The sequence below is a fragment of the Amyelois transitella genome, chromosome 19 (assembly GCF_032362555.1).
Source record: "Amyelois transitella isolate CPQ chromosome 19, ilAmyTran1.1, whole genome shotgun sequence".
Lineage (NCBI taxonomy): Eukaryota > Metazoa > Arthropoda > Insecta > Lepidoptera > Pyralidae > Amyelois > Amyelois transitella.
In genome coordinates, this window is record NC_083522.1 from 3,287,640 (window position 1) to 3,304,325 (window position 16,686).

A 16,686-nucleotide genomic window follows, 5' to 3' on the forward strand; every position below is an offset into this window, starting at 1 on the left:
AATTGTTTAGTCAATAAATAAACGTAGTTCTTCTTTTTTCCTTTCTTTCCTATAATATTTTATTGTTGTCGCTGTTGAATTCGAGAAATTAATAAATGAAGAAAAATGCGACTCATTTATCAAAACGTAGTAGAAAATAGTAAGATCGATTACGAAGAAAAAATAAAAGTTTATCATAATAAATGTTTTATTTACGAAGATATAATTACCAAAAGTAAATGACATATTTATCCGAGGGAAAATCGCGCCTTGAACAACAGCAACAACCAAATTTGCTTAATTAAAACTACCATTACTCATTTATAATTAAAGCATCGTTTAATTAGTATCTAAATATGGATGTTCTGACGTCGCTACGCTTTCCTAAAACATCTACGACCACAGAAAATGCGATGGTGCTTGTGCTTACGGTGTAGTCAGAGTGAACTGTTCCAATCAGTTTTTTACCATATAAATATCAATAACTCGTCTTTATCTCGTAACGGAAAATTAAAAAGCCTTATCGTTGATTGACTTTCACAATTTACACGGTAAAGCAGATTATATATATGTTTATTCTTTGCTACGAGACCAGCATAGAAATGTACTTATTCCCTTAGGCGCCTTTTACGAAATTCATCAGAAAAGTTGACCCCCATCTCTTTCTCGTGAATGTCTAAATTCGGTCAGAATGAGTAGTTCAATTTTAAAGTGCAGTTCACATCACTCATATTAGTAATAGAAGATAATACTTTGAACTTCTAGAGTAAATAGCCAGATTGAGTAACCATATTTGTGCAAGTAATTGTATTTCCTCATGATACGAGAACCGTGACGAAGACAGAATGCTCTCACACGGAGAAGTAATTGCGTTAGGCGACGTCCAGGCGAGAGCCGAGATATAATTAAACACTTGCCTGAAATTCCGAATTTCTGATATGTTATACTAAGTGCTTGTACGGTAGGTACACAGTACAACAACCTCGCCAAATTCATTTCAAATTCGCCTCTATCTCCGCGTCATAGAGTTTCCTGCAGTTTAACTTGATATGCGGCTGAATGTACTGATATGCAGTCAGCCGTTAGTAGCCTAAGATAATACACGTAGCGGAGCTGTTTTAAATTATCTTTGTGGAAACTCTTCTTTAAAGGAGAATCAAGCTAACTACATCTGAGTAAAAATTAGGCAAAAGTTTCGCGTGATGCGAGTATAAAAAGACACACAGATAATCACATTTTTGGATTCTGTTTATTATAAATAAATACCCATACACAATTTGTAAAACGAGCAACTGGCTCGTCTAAAAAACACATTATGTGCATTCACAATCCGACATCCAAAATGGCTGCGGTGGCAATAATTTCTGTTACAAATGTATCGTAGGTATTCACGGTTTCAAACACGAATAGCACTGCTATCGGCATTTTGTGGCGTATTAAATTATATGATTGGGGGAAAATGAATGTTTTTAGCAAATCTCATCGGTTTAGCTAAAGGAAACAATAGTATCTTGTTCACCAGATGATGTAAGGGTTTATTTAAGCGATTGTCTCGATTTCTAAAGGTTGTATAACGAAATAAAAAGCCATTTAGGACTTGAAAGTTCATTTCAATGCTTCCAAAATGTTATCAATATCTTTCTGATGGTTTGACACGGTTGCGTTCTTCGTGGACAGAAGACCAGAGTTTAATTTGGAGTTCTTGACATGAAATTCCTCACCCAAAGAGGAACAGTATTTTACGAGAATGCAAATTGTTTACGCCAATTAGTTTTCTGTGCGCAATTTCCATAGTAAAAAAAATCCCCCCGCCTTTTTTCGAACTCTGGCTGGCCGAATACATACATATCTTTTTATCGTGCCCAGAGTTTTATTTCGTCAAAAAATTATAAATCAGGACCATTTGTCCTTATCACTTTATCCTCTGCAGATAAGTTAGTATGTCATCGGGATTAACGCGAGGAGAAAGGACATAGGTAAGTAAGCACGTGATTTTCATTGTGTTTGTACAATTAAGATTAAATAAAGCAAAACGAGTACAGAGTGTACGAGAGTGTACTATGACGTTATCTGTTAATACGAGCAAAATTTAACCGATCTTTTGTGGTTTTGTTCAACGATAAGCCTTTCAGCGTTCCAACTTTGCTATCAACAGGTTATTGATCGGACGCCTCTAAGAGTGCGTTCACATCTCAGACCAAGTTCACATTTAATTCTCAGATCCAGATTCACGGAGAAATGTACAAAGTAGACCAAACAAATAACAGATTTGGTCGATAACTTTATGATCTGCCTTCTTTAAGCAAATCGATCAATCAACTCCTGTAGGTACAGCCTACAGAGAATCTTGACGCCCCTAAGATTTAAATTTAAAAGGTTATATCTATTCTAAACGTGAACACTATCTGAAGATAAAGAACATCCTAATCGCCCAAAACTTCATGTTTCAACAATCGCCGATTCTGATATGTCCATATTGGCATGTCCCGGTCGCGATTATCCGGAAACCGGTTAAACCCGGATCAATGTCCGCCGCTTACCCGCATTTGGCATTGACAACCGGTCAGTTACGTGTCAGCTTGGTATAGGGTGATTTTTGTCGACATCATAAATGACAAATTGTGACGAGTTAGGTTTAGGAGGGTTAATGTTGGATTTTGTGGCGAAACGACGATAAGGGTTATTGTTTTAGCATGATGTATTGCAAGAGTTTATCGCTTACCGTCAGGTGGCCGCTTACTCAATAAGTTGTGCAGAGTTACTACGAGCATAAGGCTCCGCGGTTTCGATCCAGCGCAGGTCAAAATGGAAAATATTATTACTTGACCGTGGGTAGTGGATGTTTTCAACAAAATCATTTTAACATTACCCAATTCCAATATTATAAATACGAATGTAAGTATGGTTGTTACCACTTAACAGTTAAAGTAATGGAACGATCTTTGCACACACGAAGTGTAGATTGATTTGAGAGTAATATGGACAAATAAATAGGGTACTTACACTCCATCTCTTGCCCATGGATGTTGTAAAAGGCTTAGTCCTTTAATTCCAAGTAATAGGCTGATAAACTTAGGATTCTTCTTTTAGGCGATGGGCAAGCAACCTGTCACTATTTGAATTTCAATTCTATCATTAAGCCTAACAGCTGAATGTGGCCAGTCAGTCTTTCAAGATTGCTGACTCTATTTTCTCCGCAAGGGATACAGACGTTAAGATATGAATGAATGAATGAACTCAACAGATTTCCAGTACTTCAGATTTAATTATCTGCACCTCTTTAGCATAGATATACTGCATCTTCCCATTTGCCACAATATCTGCATTCTTCTCTACTACATCCACAATCATCATCAATGTACAAAATACAATTAGCTTATAACATTGCACGTGTGTACTCAATCAATTGTATTCAGTGAGCAAATCTACATCCGGGCGAATTGATTGCAAACGTAATCCATCAGCATGCTGCATAATTAATTGCATCAGATCAGTACAACTGTATCATGGATAGGACATCAATATCTACTCATTTTACTAGATCTGCTATGAAATTATACTTAGCTAGTCTTTAGCCTTTTTCTGAGGGAATTAAAAAAATATATTCTATTCTATACTAACACTAAAAAGGTCTACGAATTTTACGAAAAGTGGGTTTATTTGTTTAAAACAAAAAAAATGCATTTGTTTGCATGAGTTACATTTTAAAAGTTGAATGAGTGTTTTCATTATAAAAATACAGGAAAAATTTATATCTCTGATCTGCAGTAAGGATTGTAGTCCCTGTGGTGAAAAGACCGTGTAATTTTTTACTTTTCTCGAATGTACTGTCAACTTAGTGTGATAGGCGAACATCTCTTATTCTATCACCTTTACGAAAGGTAGGTATATATTAAAGAAAAAATCCGGTCTTAAGCGGCCTCGAAACTTAATGGCAGAGGATTCAAATGAGAACACATCAAGATGAGAGAGAGATTTTTTTCTTATATTTTACTACAAAACAACATATGCTTTTAAATAGACTCGAAAATTATTATTTTAACTGCCGACATTTTCTAAAAATAATCTTGATAACTACGTGACTATTAGTTCCATCGGCCCGTGGACAGGCTTTGATCGATCGACCCCGAAATAGTATTTGAGCAAATATAAAAGAACGCACAAACAATGATGAATGACAGAGCAACATTTGATTGAGTGAAAAAATAAGAAAAATAAGGCGAAACGTGAGTTCGTTGAGCAGAGCAGACGCTAAATTTATTGACAAAAATGTCTGTTTACTTGCGAAAATAAATCGTTTCAATCTCAAAAGTTTGTTTGACTGCATCAAAATCTTGCTGATTGCTTATTTGCTAGAGATATAGACTCTTTCTCGTTAAAGGGCACGAAAAGCATTTTTCCTTATTTAGTATTAGTGTTATAAAAATGAAATATCAAGAATGCAATTTGACCATGGAAAAATATAGCCATCTGAACTGCAAGGAAAAAATTTCATACGATTTGTACTTAGTTTCGATTTAACATCCAAAGAATTCATAAGACACTAATGAATTTTTCATAATAAGGAAGGGCTGGCAGTTACTTCGCGCAAGGAATCTTTATTGCAGTGCAGAGAGGCAATGCTGCTAGCTTACTGGGCACACCCCTAGCGGCGAGTCATTGGAATCTTTATATTAATAAGTTTATTGATTATTTATTATTGATATTTATATTCAATTTGCAAGTTAATATAACCTAACGTGAATTGAATATATTAATTTTCATAATTTAGCCTTTATTTGTGTTAACATGAGAAAATCCAGTGAAGTTTCCTTTTATTGATATTTGAAGCATTGAATTTTTTGTCTCTTAAATTTTCTTAGTGTGTTTATACCTTTATTTGGCTTTCTGTTTCTTCTCCTACATTCTTTTCTTATTTGATTCCCACAAATTTTATCTAAATAATAACCAATGCATTAAAAGATTTTCTTTTAATAATATGTGATTATTTGTAAACCAATCGTCATAACAAATTAGGGACTTATTGCAAGAATATAAAGTAGGTACTTCAATATGTAAGATCTCGTTAATTTTATTATTTATTTAACTCGCCGATTGCTTACCATTATGATGGAAAACAAACTAATTTTAAAGATATTTCTAAGAGAACAAGGCGAAATTTCGACAGGAAATTTGCTGCTCATCAAACCGATTATTTGGAACTTTTTGATTGTTAAATTGCTTTTCTTTGTAATTCCACAGACAAATTAGATCATTACATGAAACAAAATGTTTGCAAATAAAAATTAATTTGAGATTAGTTTAACTTTCGTGATCCAATCCAAACAGTAGCCACCAGACACCAGACTAAAGGTCACGTTAAGAATTTTTTTTTATTCAATATTGGATTAAGCATTTATTTTTTATTTACACTTCATTGCACAAAATACAAATGTATAGCACAATTGGCGGACTTATTGCTAGAAGCATTATCTACCAGTCAACCATTGGGTCTGGCAGAGAACTTTATTTCCGTCTCACCTGATAAGATAAGTGACGATAAAGACAAAGATGTTACATGGCTATCCAAGAGAAACGCATTTATTCTACTTTTGAATGTTCGTGGACAGTACTTATCTGGGAATATAGACGCAGGCAGTTCATTCCACATCTTAGTTACTTGAACCAAAAACAATTGAAGCGTTTAGTTCGGCCATTTGTTAATTTAACGACAAAAGAGTGTAATATCCGTCTGCGTCTTGTGGTCCGATGGAGGAATGATGGAATAAAAATAAATAATAACATTTAATGTAGGTAAATAATTATATACTAAAAGTTAAATGTAAATTGTGCAATACTACTACTAGATTTACATATTTCTAGTTAGATTTCGGATCTTTAAATACTAAACTCATAAAATTATATTAAGATACTTAGTAGGTACTTATAGGTATAAGTTAGTTTTATATGGTACGTCTACTATACATGTAAATGTTTGCAATATCCGAAAAGGTTAACATGAAGATCTGTTAAATAAATTTAAGACCTTGTTGTTTAAAGTTGGAAAGTTGAATTAAGATTCAAATATGTAGGTGACAGGTTAAATAAACTTGACAAGTAATGTGAGTGATGGAACACTAAATTAATTGATTTAAAAAAAGTGTAGGCTGAAACAAATGGTCCCAATTCAAAAGTGCATGACGCGTAAAACAATGGGCTTAGAGTGATGAAGCGACGGGATAACGCTTTGTTACCAACTTGGGGCTTCGCTTTGTAGATACATTACGACCTGGTTGTATAGAAAGAAACGGTTATATTTTGACCAATTTTTTTTTATTGAATCTGGTCGTTCTGGTAAAAATTATGTTGTTAAAATATCCAAAATCGATGCTGTAAGAATATTGATGAATATGGATAAACCAATGTTTATAGAGATCATAAAGCCATACAGCTGAACGTGGCCCGGGAAGATGTGTATCCTTTCGTGGGTATAATAAAGTAGAAATTTGATATGCAATTATAATATTAAATTGTCGCGTCGTAACAGTGTGAACTGACCCTAACAGACCGCAGCAGGTGTATCGTGTCTAAGCTTGCCTTTCCGCCATTGTCTTAATATTGATTACTTGCTGCAAACAATAGTTTATAACAACTTGGCGACTACCTGACTTGTTTACACCTCTGAACAAAGGCCTAGTTTTAGATATTGTCTAATGGAACTTCTGAATTGTTTGTGGACTAAAATGGCTGCTGGCTTGAAGAGAATAGTTGAAGGGTTTGTTTTAAATGAATTTTGAGTTGAAAAAGAGTGAATAATCGGAAAAATACTATGGTGGAAGTGAAAAATTAAATTTAAATTAATGCTTTACGTCGCGAATGATGATTTGGACTATATGGTCTTAAAACTGTAGACTAGAAAAACAGGTAAGATTAATGTAAAAATGGAGATTTTAAACCTCGAAGTACAGTGACAGAGTGCGCAAATGGGAACGCCTAAAATGATAGTGAAAAGTGAGAAAGAAAAATAAAAAACTGATATAAGAAATAAAAATCAATAATTCTTAGCTAAATCCTCTAAGCTATAATACCCGAGCCGTCTGAGCCAGAAATCTCGTAAATCCGAGCTAAGCTGGTAGAGGGTGTCGCTAACTCTGTTTTGATATACGGAAGTCTGAGTCAACACCAGGCAGTTACTGAAGATGCATCGCCGCCTCCATGATACGGTGTTTAGGTTGTAAGTTATAATATTTCGCAATTTCGCATTTGACGTAGTCAACATTTTCGAAAATACTGAAAGCGTTTTTCTGGTACAACATTCTTCTTAATATACTTACTAAGCATATATTAATTGCCTTTAAGCATATATTAATGACGCTTCTTTCCCTGAGGGGTAGGTAGAGACATCTTTCCACTTGCCACAATCCCATACTTATTTCGCTTCTTCTACATTCATAAGTCTCTTCACCATTTTACGTTCATTCTGGTGAAATTTAAGTATGTATTTGATGTTTCTGTTGGAATTTGATAAAGAAAGGACCTCTTTGTAGTAAATATTGATCAGACTGTAATGATAATAGGATAGCTTCGTTAAACAGTGTAGTATCTATAAAGTAAATCTTTTAATCCACGGCATGGCTGGCGCTAAATCTTCTTTCAGTTTATTACTGCTACGAAGCATTTTCTACTTTAAATTTGCGTTTAAACATTTATCCTTGATGTCAATTTAAGATAGACTAAGTATACTCGTATATTATTAAAAGGTAACAACGTCGTCTTTAAGTACCTAATATAAATATATTAAAAAGCTAATTGTTTTAAAAAGACTGAAAGGCCACGTTAAGCTATATGGCTCTATGATGGAATTGAGATTCAAATAGTGACAGGTCGCTAGTCCATCCCGTTAAAGAGAGACCCCAAGTATTATATAATCAAAATATGAAATTTACTCTTCAGAATCAACAAAAGCCAGAATTCACTGTGATATTTCAACATTCAGCAAGGCTAGCTGAATCTCTGACTAATCAAATTAGGCTGTATCCAGAGCTGTGCTTTGTCTGTGGTCAGTTTATTAATGTCGGCGGTAACTGCTATGTTCGTTATTAGAGACAGAACTGTTTCTAATTATTATAATTGGGTTAAATTACGCTTTGCATTTTGAGTTTTAATTGAGGATTTATTTCTACCTTTTATGTATTATATATATGTATATAGTGCCGTGTGGTTCCCAGCACCAATACAAAAAAGTATAGGGCCACTCCATCTCTTTCCCATAGATGTCGTAAAAGGAGACTAAGTGGTAGGCTTTTAAACTTGGGATTCTTCTTTTAGGCGATGGGCTAGCAACCTGTCACTATTTGAAACTCAATCCTATCTTAAAGCCAAATAGCTGAACGTGGCCTATCAGTCTTTACCAGACTGTAGGCTCTGTCTACCCCGCAAGGGATATAGACGTGATTATATGTATGTATTATATTTTGTCTATTTTAATTCAATAGACGATGAATCTTATCTAGGCAATTAAATGTTTAACCACTAACTATGGTATAATATAGGGTAGGTTCTCATGCAAAGGATACGAAGGTCAATTATTCGTCTAAAAACCTGATCTATCCTGATCAGAACTATGATCAAAGCATACTTTAAGCTCCTCTCCGTCAAGGTAAGAATGTAACAGGAATTAAAGCCAGAGAAGATACTTCGTATCTCTTAAAAGACGGTTTTGTGTCTTGACTGAGAAGACTAACCAGTAGGTACTCCCGTTAGGAGGATGAAGAAGAATGTTATGATCGATCCGTTTCATTTTCACATATCACTGTTTCACACACTATATCTTCCACAACAAATAAACAAAATATCAATCACTTAAGGTGGCCACGTGACGCTTTGCACCGTTTTCGCGCACGATGATTGATTGATTCAATCATAAACCCGCGCTTACTTGCACTTATGAAGAGTGACGGGCGATATCGAGACATCGTTAGCGACAGTCAGGGGATGAACCTACATGATTCTAAAGCCTCATTCACATGGATAGATGAATTGCTGAAAACACGAACATTAGGTAATGTACGCAAGTATTAACAATAGTAAATACTTTGGAGTATATTTTTTTAGACGATTGGAAAGCAATCTGTCACTAGGTATTCCTGATTCTTAAGTCCATCATAGGCCTTCGTATCCGTCAGTACAACGTATCCTTCGAGTATTTTGTGACAATTTGCTCTGACTACTATCCTAAGGGATAATTACATTTAAACGTTCATATACTCATGTCATTTACTCTTGTAGCGTAGGCAGAGCCAACAGTATTGGAAATACTGAAAGGCCACGATCAGCTGTTTACCTTAATGGTAGAATTGAAATTCAAATAGAGACAGGTTGCTAGCCCATCGCCTAAAAGACGAATCCCAAGTTTATAAGCCTATCCTTACGATATCCATGAGAAAAAGATGAAGTGATCCTATTTTCTTTTCCATGGTACCAGAAACCACACGGCACAGAAATAAAGACATGATATTTGTATGTTACAATAATGTAGGTGGACAGAATTGTTTTTGTGTACGCGTAGCCGACTAAAAGCAATATGGGACAAAAGATACATGCTCCCTAAAAAAATAAAACTTTAAAAACACTGTACTTCAGTGTTCTTTAAAGGACAATCGTGTTGAAAACTCAAAACTGGTTTAAATTTAACATTCATACGGCGACATATCCATTCCATGTGCCATTTCGGCTGCGCTTCCTACTCACGTACGTCCCGAAATGAATGTAGTTGCCGTTGGCGTAGAGTGAGTATAGCTATCACAGTAGAACTTAAAGGTCCTAGAGATTGCTTGGGATAGATTGCGGATTATGACAAACATTTTGTGTATATCTAACCTTATTCGAGGTCATTGTTTAATTTTGATGTATTGTTTTACTTGAAACAAATGACATTTCATTAATTTATTCACTTTTTCTCATCTTAACGTTTTGCATACCTTTAAAATTATGGTTTACCATGAGAAAGATTTGGTAAACGGAAGCTTTACTTTAAGACTGCGTTGGATTGTTGATGAACAATTTTTTAGCTCTTTATTCAGCTCCCATAACATCCACAGGAAGAGCTAAAATGATTTAATTTTACTGTCAAACCCGACGGCCAAAATAGAATAATAATATCTACTCTTCATACGTATAATCATGTCTTTATACATAACGTTGTTGACGAACACTCTTTAGTCAATCAATTTTATATCTTAACTTGATAAAACGGAATTGGTGATACATACACACTGTGATATATACACTGTATATATAAAGTTTTTCCATCTTTGAAATTTTGAATGCAAAACATACTCGTAGAAGGCGTTCTATGTATGTATGAAGGCGTTACTCTATGGTTTGTTGCACGGTCACACCGAGCCGTCTTGGGACCTCTTTGAAATGCTAAAAGGGCAATTTGTGCATTCACCTAGCCCAGTTGCAAGTGTAATTGCATTGTACGATCTTATCGGCAGTTGTTGAGTCGGGTTCTATCAATTAATTGAGTCTTAGGGTTTTTGAATTGCTTTATTTAGCCAGAAAGACATTTGAGCATTATGGTGACCATGACTAAGAAATCGCACGCCCTTTAAAAAGTTAAAAGCGTGGTTTGTGGTAACTTCCTTTTTTAAACCGATTTGTAAACAGATAAGTAATAGGAACCTTAAGCATTGGTGTTGCTTCACTTCCGAAGGGAGCTGGGATGGTTCGGCTGAAAAGGATCCTACATTTCCACACAAAAAGACGCGAGAGAGAAAGATAGATAGATAACAGCTTTATTCACTATCACTATACATTTGTTGGTTACATACATAAGGTAAATTAAGGACGTCCTGGCAAAGGGCCAAGTCAAGAGTACCCGAAACCGCCGGAGCTTGCATGGAGGGAGTTATGAATGTGGATGAAGCGAAGAAAGTATGCAGAGATCGTTGCAAGTGGAAAGATGTAGTCTCTCCCTCTCCCTTCGGGAAAAAGGCGTGATTTTATGTATGTACATAAGGTGAATGTGTAATATGTATGTATGTACCACGAACAAAGATGGACAGTGAAAAAAAGGTCCTGACTTAGCATAATGTCGCAGGTCGAGACACTGCGATTATGATGATTCTGTCAGAACCATAGGAGATTCTGTCAGAAATCGCTGAGGTATCAGCGAAGCCGCACGAAGAGGAGATGAAAGCACTAGTTTTGGGGTATACAATTCTAGAGCGGACAGATCACGGAAACCAAGACTTCTAAAAAAAAAAGAAGAACAATAAAAACTTACTCAGCCTCTTCAATAGTCTCCGACATGGCCAGGAAGACACAGTTGAGCAGTATGGTAGCCATGACGAAGTAATCGAAGTACTGGTTCGTTGACAAGTACACGCATGCGCGCCGCACAGACGACCACGGCGACCACCAGAACAAGGATCTGGTGGCCGTGAACCGGTGGATGTAGTTCTTCCGAAACCTCTTGGATACCACGCAGAATGTCTGGAACAAAAAAATGTAAGTTTAATGATGATAGATTTTTTTTAAGTGCCGTGTGGTTCCCGGCACCAGTACAAAAAAGAATAGGACCACTCCATCCCTTTCCTATGGATGTCGTAAAAGGCGACTAAGGGATAGTGTCGTACAAACTTGGGATTCTTTTTTTTAGGCGATGGGTTAGCAACCTGTCACTATTTGAATCGCAATTTTATCATTAAACCAAATAGCTGAGCGTGGCCTATCAGTCTTTTCAAGACTGTTGGCTCTGTCTACCCCACAAGGGATATAGACGTGACCATATATGTACCTATGTATTTTTTTAAATGAGTTGTCCAAACTTCACAGTAATACATTTTGAAGTCGTGTTTAAAGGTAGATAAGATTTGGTTTCAGTGTCAAATTGAGATGATAAATGATCGTGAAATAAGACTGGAAGAGAGTGATTCAAGACTCTTTTTTTCATACGTAATTTCAAATTGCGTACTCAACTTTGGGTAGATGTAAATGAACCTAAGTGATACCCTTTATGTATAGGTATTTATATAATTAACTTTGATAACAAATCCACTACCTACCCAAAAAGAGCGAACACAAAAGAACTTAAAAACCTCGGAAAATAAACCCTGATTCCTGTTTGACACAGACTTTAAGTAAAATGCTCGAAATAAGAGGAAATACAAAGGTTATTTCGAGAAGTATTTAAACATTGCGATTTCATTTGTCACGACGTGATTTAATTAAATCTCTTAAAGACAAGATTTTTGGTTTTTTTTCTTCCTCCTCCCGGCGTTAGTCTCAGTACAGGGATGGAAAATAAGTTTGCGTTAGGAAACGCATTTGCCCAATTTATTTCCCACCTTGTGACCTTGTCATGAGAATAACTGAATTCTATAGATATGGTAACTTATTCGACTTCCTCCTTGAATATTTAATTATAATTATAAGTAACATTATGCCCACAGATTCGCCAGATTTCGAGTATTTTTTATAGTGTTTTTGTTTATACAGATGTTCAGTCATTCATTTTATTTACTTACAACGACTACTACTATGATCACTCGACTCGTTTGATCAAGTAAAACTTACTTTAACCTCTGAGATTCTGAAGCAAACCAGTACGGAAAATACGCAAAGACGAAAAACAAAACGAAGATACCTCTCCAGAAGGCCATTATGAGATCTACCAAGTTTAAAGTCCAGTTCCGTTACTCCCGTATGTTCCCCCTATCCTCAGGAACTCTAGTCACCGACGAACTCATTAACACTAATTGCTATCGCGCAGTTTTCCGCTGGAGCCAATTAGCTGGAACCACAGACTTAGATCTAGGTAGATACAATCAGTTAAATTACAGTGAAACTCGAGCTCGTCAAGATTTCCCTAATAAAGAGAAAGTAATCATGGCGCCCCCCATGTAATCCCAATTTTAACATTGAGTCATCCAGCTTAACGTTGCCTTCGAATACAGGCGATCACGTCTTCACGTCATGTCAATGTGAGTGTATATATTTTCGATTAATGTTTTATGGCCATTACGTACCGATTTCAATTGAAACTGTTTCGAAGAAAGGGTTATTTTTCATTTTTCTGCCACGTGAAGTACATATACTGGCGGGGTCTAGCTAGATTTATGTCAGTGGTTGGAGCTGTGTGTGCACAAGTTTTACTTTACGACTGCGGATGGCCGCTATAACGACTATGTTTACTAACAACGCCCAGATGACTTCTAAATCTACTTAGAACAGGAACTCCAAACTTTACTAATCCGATTGTAATCGATAATATTGTTCTAGTTTGCCGGTAACATAGAGATTGGCACTTATATAGTTTTATATATAGAAAATCAAATAACCACATAATCGAATAGTAGTACCTACACGTAAGATATCACTAACCACGAATGTTTCTCGCTTGTAAGATTTGTTGTTTATACGAGTAATTAAATAAATACGGTTTATCTGTAATTTCTTTAGTTTCAATGTTTATTATTATTTGCCCATTCTTCTTGTGGAGGACTTAGAGATTTTCCTATTATCAAACATCCTGGACATGTCAAATCAAACCACAATCCCGGATTAGGTTAGTCAGATTTTCACACGAAGCGACTCTCGCCTGATCTCCGCAACCTTTGCAAGGAACCTAACCCATATGGGATCATGATTACACAAACAGTACCCTGAATGTGCAGTTACCTCACGATGTGGCTTGGTCAATAGGGAAATCGGACTAGATTCTGCACAACAGTACCCATCTATCGATACATGCATACATACATATGGTCACGTCTATATCCCTTGCGGGGTAGACAGAGTCACCAGTCTTGAAAAGACTGAATGGCCACGTTCAGCTATTTGGCTTAATGATAGAATTGAGATTCAAATAGTGACAGGTTGCTAGCCCATCGCCTAAAAAAAGAACCCCAAGTTTGTAAGCCTGTCCCTTAGTCGCCATCCATGGGAAAGAGATGGAGTGGTCCTATTCTTTTTTGTATTGGTGCCGATAGCCACACGGGTGTGCCCATCTATCGATCATTTCCCCAACTATGTCGAACTTTGATACTTCTAACAATAACCAACCTGTAGATCCGAATACAGTATTTAGGAAAGTTTCACCGTTCATGCGAGTATTATAGGGTATCGACTTGGTATTGAAGTTACTAAGTGGGTAATACTGATTCAGTTTTGGTATATCATTTTATGTTAGGGTGAACTTCGTGATTTTCATATCTACTATCTTGTCATGAGAACGAAACTGCCTCAATAGGCAGTTTCGTTAACTCACTTTCTCATCACAAAAGCTATGAAGTTAGTATTGACTTACTTCATAGCATTTACGAACTAGGATTTGAAATAATACATTATATACATATTATGTTGAACATGAAAAATAAATATTTACAATATTAGGTATTTAAATAGGCAGGCAGACGCGGTGGGGGCTTTGTTTTATAATGTGTTGTAATTATATGTACAAATATGTTGTCCGAGTAATACAAGGTCGTCAAGAATTCTTTTTTAAAGTGCCAACTTATAATCGTGTATTTTATTAGCCTTAATATTCAAACAGTATAAATTTAATATTATTAATTATGTACATTAATTCCCTGTAATCGCTTTCCCTATTATTGGATCGCAAAACTAATTTCGTTGCAAACGATCCGTTGTAATTGCTGATCGTGATATTAAAATGGCGTGCAATTAAAATTGCTGTGAAAATTTTTAATTTGGAACGTAGCTCAAGAGAGAGAAGGTTTAAATTTAAAAATGTATTTTATTATTTAACCAAAAGGAAACTAAGAATAGCATTTACTTCGTAATGAACTCAAATAATAATAAACATACATACTTATAATCACGTCTATTGTCTTTGTCGGGTAGACAGAGCCATCAGTCTTGAAAAGACTGAAAGGCCAAGTTCAGCTATTTGGCTTTAAGATAGAACTGAGATTCAAATAGTGGCAGTTTGCTAGCCCATCGCCTAAAAGAAGAATCCCAAGTTTATAAGCCTACTCCTTAGTCGCCTTTTACGACATCCATGGGATAGAGATAGAGTGGTCCTATTCTTTTTTAAGATTGGTACCGGGAACCGCACGGTATAATAATATTTGTTATAAAAGAAATTACTAAAAGGTTAAGTATACGTAATATAATGAAATACAAAAATGAAAGGTGAGATAGGACCCGGTTTTTTTTTATAATATCACAGTTTTGGGCGAAGCTCTACAAGTAATGGCTGAATGTAATGTTTGACGAAAATTCTACACTTGATCGTCTAATAAAGTCAGGTCGCTCGAACGTTCCCAAAGCCAATTTTATTGCTCAGCGACCCAAAACATAGATAACCAAAATAGATTTTATTTTTAAATTTCGCTAAATAATTTATACTTTATCCTAAATAAGGTTCTGGTTCGGTCTTATGATTGGTTGGATAGACCATCAGAAATTAAATTTAACCTATTTACAGATACAGAAAATACTATTTTAATCCGAACTTTAAACAGAGTTTCAATGTAAGCAAGAAAAGAAAATTTCCACCAATTGATTTAGCTGTGATGACGTCAATGTGCTAAAAATAGACATGCCTGACCTAGCTCAAATCACCATTCAGAACTACGGACAAACAGAAAAAAGGTAGTAAGCAATATATGCAAAGCATTTCGTGGTTGGTGTTCTTTTCTAAATATTGTCATTTGCTAACTTACACATTCATGATTAAAAAAAAAAACAAACAAGTTTCAATATATCTATGGCTTCAGGCAAGCTGGGTTTTTGCAGAATGATTAAAAAATGAAATGAAAATGATTTTTAAAATTCGAATAAAAAGCGCTTGAACCAATAAAGTATTATTCTGCGTTTGTAACAAAGTGGATTTATTTTATGTAAGTTTTATTTTTCCTGAAATTGTTATTTTCAACGAACTATTAAATTTTTCAATGGAGCTCGTTCACCAGATTTTTTTTTTCACTATCCTATGCCTTAACCCGCTAACCACTTTTAGCCGGCAATATAATATAACAGAGGAACGCATAACCATAAAATAAAGAAAGAACAAAACATAAGTATTTATTTTTAACTTTTTTTTTTACCTATTATTTGTGCAAACTTCTTGCACGAATATATTCTAATAAACAATTTGTAGCTTTGATGTCATGTGGTTTCCGCCAGTCAACAAAAGGCTCTACTGCAAGTTTACATGCTGGTTTGGTATCGGAGCGAAAACATAGTGTGTGCAAGCTGCTTCTCTTCCCGTGCAGATAGTTAAAGTCAACCAATGTTAAGGTTCCATTTAGTATCAACAAACATGAATGAGAAGAAAAACAGTGTTAGTAAAAAATATTCAATACAATTTTTATCTCTTACTAGCTTTTGCAAGAGGTTGTTCTGAAAATTTCCATGAAAAGTAGTTAAGTAAGATAATTACCAAAAAGCTACTCGTAGGTAGTATTGATTACATACAAGCTTGTTAATTATTCGAAACATTACGAAGATTTACAAAGTTTTCGCTTCATGTTATTATTATTTTGTATCATAACTCAGCCGTTAAACCCTCCACTTCGCCGCAGCCGTAAAAACACACAGTTTACTTTATCGTCATAACTTTATAATGGGCCAGTTATAGTCAGATGGCCACCTGCGGCGTCCAATCAAAGTTTATGGTCGGTTTGTTGGTGATAACTATGGATTGGGAACATAAAACGATCGGATACAGTGTTGAAGAGATTCAGGAGTAAGCAA

At 35.4% G+C, this 16,686-nt stretch overlaps 1 protein-coding gene across 7 annotated transcripts in view; it reads right to left on the minus strand.

The window, feature by feature from the left end:
- LOC106140822 (sodium channel protein 60E) overlaps positions 1–16,686 on the minus strand; it is a 157,523-nt gene that overhangs the window by 43,403 nt on the left and 97,434 nt on the right. For all 7 annotated transcript variants that reach the window (XM_060949814.1, XM_060949815.1, XM_060949818.1 and 4 more), the window contains exon 3: positions 11,249–11,457. In XM_060949814.1, the coding sequence (XP_060805797.1) occupies positions 11,249–11,457 (209 nt within the window). The remainder of the gene's footprint in view (positions 1–11,248; positions 11,458–16,686) is intronic.